At 40.6% G+C, this 8,136-nt stretch overlaps 1 protein-coding gene across 1 annotated transcript; it reads left to right on the top strand.

Annotated features, from left to right (window-relative positions):
- Positions 1-275: 275 nt before the first annotated feature.
- LOC113017609 (interferon-induced very large GTPase 1-like) lies at positions 276-5,276 on the top strand. The gene has a single exon (XM_080300428.1). It carries the CDS (start codon positions 364-366, stop codon positions 5,116-5,118), a length of 4,755 nt encoding a protein of 1,584 aa, XP_080156554.1. The 5' UTR covers positions 276-363; the 3' UTR covers positions 5,119-5,276.
- The last annotated feature ends 2,860 nt before the right edge of the window (positions 5,277-8,136 follow it).

Genomic DNA, 8,136 nt, shown 5'->3' with positions numbered 1-8,136 from the left:
TGAATGCTCCATTAGCCCCTTAGGCTGCTGGGGGATTCCCATGATGTACTGACTTTTTTTTTTCTTCAGTCACCTTTTTCACCCATTACCTTACCTTACAATATAAACAACCTTGAGTCATTTGTTGGTGCTGTATGAATAAAACAGAATTGAATAGAAAGGTGTATCTCTGCTAATCTGTTAAATCGTTGCTATTCTGCAGGTACCCTCAGAATGAATAAGAGTGGAAACAAGAATAAGGTCAGAAACTCACATTCATTGTACAAAGTCTTCAAGAAGCTATTTATTGTTCTTTACAAACAGTAAATACAAACACTGATTTATCTACAGGATTTATTAGATGTTTCTGAAGAAAACTACACAATGAAACACAGTCAACGAGAAGATGAAATACTACTCAGAAGACTCAACCTTCAAGACAAACATCAGCAGAAGATGTCAACAGCAGACTTTCTTAAAATAGGCCCTCCTGTGAAACAGGGCCATGACACATCTGAGAAAGATTTAGCTCTTGCTTTTCTTCACAGGTTGTTGATGTTAGACTATAGAGCCAGATACATTCCTGTAAGACAAGACAATCCTGCTGTGGGCCATTCACAGTCTGTGCAAATGTCTGACAGTGAAGACACAGATGATGATGACTTTGATGCACTATTTAGTGAAAGTGTAGACTCTGATGAATCAAAACAGTTTCATTTGCATCCAATGGATGTTCAGATGGCAGTATTTCACTGCTCAGACAGTTTTCTGAAGCAGAACCTGGTTACAAAGCTATCCCAGTGTCAGTACGCCTTACCTTTGCTTGTTGCTGACCCAGTCACAAAGGATATTGAATGTCCTTTGTGGACATTCAGGCAGATACAAAAAACATGGAAGAAAACTCAAATCAAGGATAATTCACATGCCATGACCATGAAGACAATGCCCATCTGCAAAGCCGAGACACCCATGGTGTCATTCTTCCGCCTGGGTTCACTTCCAGTGTCAAAATCTCAGCTCATGAACACTTTGATCAATGACCGTCACAGCACCTTCTTCCATAGAAATTGTCCAGGTAGCACCAAATGTCGCCTGCTGATGGATGGTGTGGCAGAGATTGCCTGGTACTGCCCTGCTGGAAAACCCAATGACTCCTTCACTGACTGCATTGCCTTTTGTAATCTTCATGGTGATGCTCTGTCATTTGAAAAACAGCGTGAGATACTGACAGAAAAATCATCAGTCACTGTTGTTCTTGTGCCAACTCTGGAAAAAGGCCAGAAAAGTACCACAGTAATCCAAGACCTTTTCAAGTCACCAAATCCTTTGATTATTCTCATTGCTGATAATGATTGTGGTGCTCTCCAAGTGAAAAAGAGAAGATACAAAATGGGTCTGAAAGACAGAAGCCAGTCAGATGTTTCTGAAGAACTGAAAGGAATTATCATAAAGATTTTACATGAACCTCACACATCCTTCCAGCTTGAATCCTTGGCTGAGGTCTTTGGAGTCACAGTGGATGAAGATGATGAAGTCTGTCAAAAAGGGAAATCAGCTGCAATGAAAACAGTTAATATACTTCAAGGGATGGAAATTTCAAAGATCAAAGTTACATTTCTACCTTGTCAAGGCGACCTGTGGCATGAGTGGTGCAGAATAAATAAAGAGCTGTATAAACTTAAAGGAAACACCGAGCAGGAAAAAAGTCAGAAACAGCAGCAACTGATGCAAATAAGACAAAATCAGTGCCAAGCTTCATGTAGTGAACTGATGAAGTCATTCACAGAAAGCCTCTTGTCATCAAAAGAGACATCAAAACAGAAGGAGTACTTCCTGAAATGGACTCAGATCTTAACAGATGCCCTATCCACAGATGATCTTTCTTTGATTCTTCAAAGCTATGATGAAAAGTGGACTGAGCTCTTGACTCTGAAAAAGAAACACGACAAATCTGATCTGTTAACAAGCAAACAAACAGAGCTTGAAGAAATCTCCAAAACACTGCAGTCTGCAACCTTTGGCCTGGAACACATCTTCAGAGAAATGGGACAGATCTATGAAGCCCACAGAGCAGTACAAGCAGAGAGTAAACACACTGACTGGTCTAAATACCCTGAACTGGCTGCAGATCTGATGATTTCAGGACACCCAGTGGAGCTGATGGATGGTGATGCAGGTCATGTGCCTCTAACATGGATCTCCAGTCTTTTAGATGAAGTTATCAAGAAACTAGGCGACCAGAGAGTTTTTGTGTTGTCAGTTTTGGGCGTACAAAGCAGTGGAAAGTCAACAATGCTGAATGCCATGTTTGGATTGCAGTTTGCAGTGAGTGCAGGCAGGTGCACCAAAGGTGCCTTCATGCAGCTGGTCAAAGTGTCAGAGGAAATCAAGAAAGACTTCCAGTTTGACTATTTTCTAGTGGTGGACACTGAAGGACTGCGAGCTCTTGAGCTGGAAAGTAATGATACTCTTCATCACGACAATGAATTAGCAACATTTACCGTTGGTCTGGGAAACATGACACTGATCAACATCTTTGGTGAGAATCCAGCTGACATGCAGGATGTCCTGCAGATTGTTGTTCAGGCTTTCATGAGGATGAAGAAAGTTAAACTTTCTCCGAGTTGTGTGTTTGTTCACCAGAATGTGACAGATATCGCAGCTGCTGAGAAAAACATGGATGGGAAAAGACGCCTGCAAGAAAAACTGGACCAGATGGCTCAGCTAGCTGCTAAAGAGGAATCATGTGATGCTGAGTGCTTCAGTGACGTCATTGCCTTTGATGTGCAAACAGATGTGAAATACTTTGCTCAGTTATGGGAGGGAAGTCCACCGATGGCTCCTCCAAATCCAGGCTACAGCGAGAGCATCCAAGAGCTGAAGAACATCATCCTGTCTAAGGCTAAACAGTCCACTGGGATCACTCTCTCACATTTCAAAATCAAAATTCATGACTTGTGGAAAGCCCTGATGAACGAACACTTTGTTTTCAGCTTCAAAAACACATTAGAAATTGCAATTTACAGAAAACTTGAGGTCGAATATGGGAACTGGACCTGGGCCCTGAGGAGCAACATGCTGACTATTGAAAACCAGCTTCACACCAGAATTGAAAATGGAGAACTTGAGAAAGTTGAACGCAGTGATCTTTTTAAAGAGATGAGCAAATCATATGAAGCAATTAAAAATGACTTGGTGACATACTTTGAGGATGATGGAGACAAAGAAATACTGGTTCAGTGGAGAGGCCAATTTGAAAACAAAATAAAGGAGTTCCAAGAGGATCTGGTGAGAGGAGCGATAAAAAAACTGGATGAAATTATTCAGCAGAAGAAAGCGTGTAAAAAGCTGGATGATAAGAAAAAAGACTTTGAGAGCAAACTGCTGCTAAAGAGCAAAGAGCTCGCTCATCAGTTAACACACAACGCAAAAGATGAAGAGGAACTTCAAAAACAGTTTAACAGTTTTTGGAGTGATTGGGTTAAAAAATTAACTGCAGATACACAACCCATTGAGGACATTAATCTGGAAGACGATGAAGCAAACATTCTTAATAACCTTGGTTTTGAATGGGATCTTATAATTAGCTGCAAAAGCAACGGCAAATACAAAACCATATCCAACGTTGGTGATTATTCTGAATATATTTTGTTCAGCAAGCAGCAAGACACAAAAGAGAAAATGAAAGTCAAAAAACTACTTCAATTTTTTGAAGATTGTGCTACAAAAGAATCTTTTCGATTTGAAGATAAACAATTAATCAGAGCCCTCATAAGAAATGTTGAAAAACAATCACTTGATATAATCAAGAGCAAACCTGTAACAACAAGAGGCTACAGTCCAACTTACTTACAAGAAGCGGCCAAAAATGTTCTGGAGAAAGTGACAGAGTTCAAATCAAACAAGAAATATGATTTCAAAAAGGAGTTCACCGTTGATCTCTTACTGTATGTGTTTGACAGGGCAGCCATTTGGCTTTCACAGTCTCACAAAAAATTCAAAACAAGCAATGATGCACACACTTACCTGGAGAGTAAAAAACCACAATACTACAACATTTTCAGCAGCTTCTGCAAAGGAAACTCATCTGCTGTTGTGTTTGGAGAAATGATCTGTGAAAAACTGAAGGTTTCTATTGTTGAGGCTGTTTGTAACAAGACTGCCATTGATCTCGCTGGAGAGATGAGGTGCACTTTCCCAGCATTCAATGGGAACAGACTGAACTTAGAGAAACATTTGTTGAAGTCACTTGCAGAGAACGAGGACTTTGATGCTTTCATCAACTACATCCAAAATCCGAGGAAGCAAGTCGAGGCTTTTATTGAAGAGAAAGTAAATGAACATATGTCAGGAGAACACAAAAGTAAAGCACTCAAAATACTCGGGAAAAATGCAGGTAACATGCATGAGTTTGCCTATCAAGCTTTATTTGATGCAACAAATAACGTCAAAACACAAAGAGGAGACATCGACATGTGGGCAAAGGAATTTTCCAGTTTCCTTAAAGATAAACTGACTCTTGAATCTATCTCTTGTCAAAACTTCATGGACATAAACAATTTCGAATTTCTTAAAGAAGAGATTGAGAAAGGTCTTATATCCATCAAAGAGGAGCTGAATCAGCTTTCCTTGGATAAGATGAAGGAATTCAGACTTAGACCTGATGAAATCCTCATTGATCAGCTGTGTAACTGCTGCTGGGAAACCTGCCCGTTCTGTGCAGCTGTTTGTACCAACACTGTTAAAGATCACAGTCCTGAAGACCACAGTGTCCCCTTTCATCGATCTTTAGCAGTTAAGGGCGCACAGTATCATAACAGTGAGGAAATGTGTATTGAGTTCTGCACGACAAAGGTTGCAAGTGATGGAAATTTTTATGCTGGAAAAAATACAACAAAACGAATTCCTTTTAAACAGTATCGGAGTGCTGGACCACCATATGCAAACTGGAGCATAACCTCAGATGAGTCTAAGCTGAAGTACTGGAAATGGTTTGTGTGGCAATTTCAGGAGGAACTTGAAGACTACTATGCTTTAAAATTTACAGGACATGGTGAGATTCCCAGCGAGTGGAACACACACACTAAAGAAGATGCTATTCAAAGTCTGGATGAAATGTTCAGTACACACTATGAATAAATCAGCACAGTTCCAACTCTGCTGAAAATCACAGCAGCTATGTTCATGCGGCATTTTTACAAATTAAACTGTGTAAAATGACAGTTACATAATCTTAGTGATTTAAATTTATAATGTGGGCAGTGAATAGGTGATTAGACCAATACACAGAAACCTGCTTTACTGAAAGGAATGCTTATACAGACCAAAACGGTCGTTTTGAGAATTTACAGTAGAAGAGAAATAAAGGTAAATATATCAAGGTTACTAAAACGATATCACTACCAAAGGATTTCTGGAAGAGGAAACAGTTTTAATAAAGGAGAATTTAGTTTATTTATTATTTTTAAAGAAAAGTGACAATTATGTGTTTGAATGATTTTATATTTTATGATATGAAGCATAGATAATATAGAAAAGAGCTGCTATGTGATGTATCTTGTCAAAATTGACATTTTGATGAACTGGTGAATGTCTGCCTATAGTCTGAATCTCTCTTAGATGATCTTGTCTTATTCATGCTACTGACCTGTTGTCAGTTAACCTAATTCGTTGCAAAATGTTTATTTTGACTACCAATTAATTTTAAACCCTTTGTTGCCCCATTCCCAAATTTTGTGAGACATGTTATTGCCATAAAAGGTAAAAAAAGCCAATCGTTTTCTTAAAATGCAACATTTTGTCAGTTTAGTAGTTCTGCAAATGATTGCATTGTTTTTCTTTACATTCACATTTATTGAATTGTCAATCAGTGACAACACGAAATTTTATTCTTGTGTTATTAATGATAGTAAAGAGGTTTAATAATCTAACTGCTTAATACATGAATTTTTTTTATTTTATTTATTTGTTCAGTTTGGGGGGGGGGGGGGGGGGTGTCTGTATTTCCAGCTCCCTACGTTGTTTACCACCTTCTGATTTCTAGTCTTTATGTATTGTTAATGTACCTTTCCTCAGTTCCATGTTATTTTTAGTCTGCGTCTCTGTCGCGCATTTTTTATTTTACTTTGACAGCCAGTGTATTGAGTTTTGCGTCCTCGTGTCTCGTCATGTCAGATTCGTCCCGGCTGTATTCTCACCTGTTCCCCATCCTCTTTTTTTTCTACTTGTGTATTTAAGCCCTGCGTCTTCCTTGTTCATTGCTGGTTTGTCTATTTCTCATCCTGCGTCTCCCCCTCTCGGTGCTCATGTCTCAGGCCCGTCATTCCCTGCCCTGTGTTCTGCCTTCCTGCCTGTTTTTCATGTACATTCCAAATTTAGTTTTGTATTTCCTGATGTTCAGCAATAAAGCTGCCTTTTGAGTTTATGTTTTGCCTCCTTGAGTCTGCGTTTGGGTCCTCTCTTGCCTGCTTCACATGGCCAGCATATGACATGTTCATTTAATCTAAATTTAATTTAGCTATTTTCTCACAGAACAGCAGACAGTGTAGCAGTCCTTTCCACTCATCCATCATGTTTAACTCTAACCACTGTTCTCTGGCAGCCTCTTGACAGTCACTAAAGTGGAGTAGGAGGATAGTAAGCTTTGCACTGACTCTTTTTGAAAGGAAGAGAGTACTTAGTCTGAGAGTACTCACATCTTAAGGACAGGAGAAGGAAAAATTCCCGTTCTGCGTCACATGATACCTCCATCAATTCAGACCACCACCAACTTAGTCTGGAGGAAACTTTTAGACGCTTACTAGGTCATTTTGTTTAGTTTCTGTGTTTTTCATGATGCAAAAGGTATCTGAAGCATTAGTAATTTGTACTTACTCCCACAGTATTTTTCTTTATATTAAAATTGTAGTAAAACGAAAGCATGGTCAGTATATTTACTTCTACTTTACTGAGAGTTAAAAGTACAAACAGTAGAAAGTACTTAGTTCATAGCTCAGTGCAGCATAATAGCAAGTTCTCTTTGAATTTACCAGCACAAGCCAGTCCAAGGGTCAATTTGATACAAATCTTTGGAATGCATTCTATTGTTTTGTAATCTACTTTCACCCTGCTATTGTAGCACAGTACAGCTCATACATCACACAGAGAATTAGAAAGCTGTGTTATTTTAAAACACATGAATTACCTGTCAACACTTTTAACATATTCACTTTGATATGATTCAAAGACAGTGTGGCACACTTAAAAAGTTGCACTTCTGTCTTAACACTTCTTCAGTAGGGGTGGGTTTAAAAAATTGATTTCCCTATTCAAATCAGTTTCTTAAAATATAAATGTATATTGCCAGGAATGCCAAAATTTCAGGTTAAAGCTCACGAAATGTGACGTCGGACCCCTCCCAAGAACGCACAACACTCGCCAGGCACACCTGTTCACCCGGCCTCCACGCCACCCTGGGAGCTCACTGTGCCACCCATCCTCAGCAGCAGGCCAGAGACCCCCCGCCCCCGGTCCTCTGTTCGAGGCAACTGTCTGCAGGAGAAAAGGAAGGGAGAAGTTAGGCGTGAACAGCAGCGGCTCCCCACAGAGAGTCCATTTTACCTGCACAAACGCCGCATTGGCACTGCTTCGTCCACTGGACCAGGTCCGGGGCACCTTTCCGGGTGAAATCAGTTAAGGGGTTGGTGAGGTCCTCAACACAAACCGGCAACAGTAGCCGGCCAGCTTGGGCACCCCAAATGGTACCCCAAATACTATACGTCCAACTGCACACTTCTTGAGGTTGGCCGTGAGCCCTGCCTGCCTCAGAGACTCCAGGATCGCAGCCACCCACCACACATGCTCCGCCCACATGTCACTGTAGATGATTACATCATCTAGGTAGGCGGCAGCATATGGCCGCAGCACCCGGTCCATGAAACGCTAGAAGGTGGCAGGGGCCCCGAACAAGCCGAACGAAAGTGTAACGAATTGGTACAAACTGTAAAGAGTGGAGAAGGCCGTTTTTTCCTTGGACTGCAGACAAGGGAATCTGCCAGTAGCCACTGATCAAATCTAGTGTCGTGAAAAAGCGAGCAGTGCCCAACTCGTCCAGCGGCTCATCGACCCTGGGCATTGGGTACGCATCAAAACGTGACACCTCGTTCACCTTGTGATAAT

The sequence above is a fragment of the Astatotilapia calliptera genome, chromosome 4 (assembly GCF_964374335.1).
Source record: "Astatotilapia calliptera chromosome 4, fAstCal68.1, whole genome shotgun sequence".
NCBI lineage: Eukaryota > Metazoa > Chordata > Actinopteri > Cichliformes > Cichlidae > Astatotilapia > Astatotilapia calliptera.
Note: the sequence above shows the minus strand (reverse complement) of the source record. Positions and strands in the feature narration are given on the sequence as shown.

Bases quoted from the DNA above. Each gene is read 5' to 3' on its own strand.
- LOC113017609 (XM_080300428.1), top strand. From the start codon at position 364: ATGAAACACAGTCAACGAGAAGATGAAATACTACTCAGAAGACTCAAC.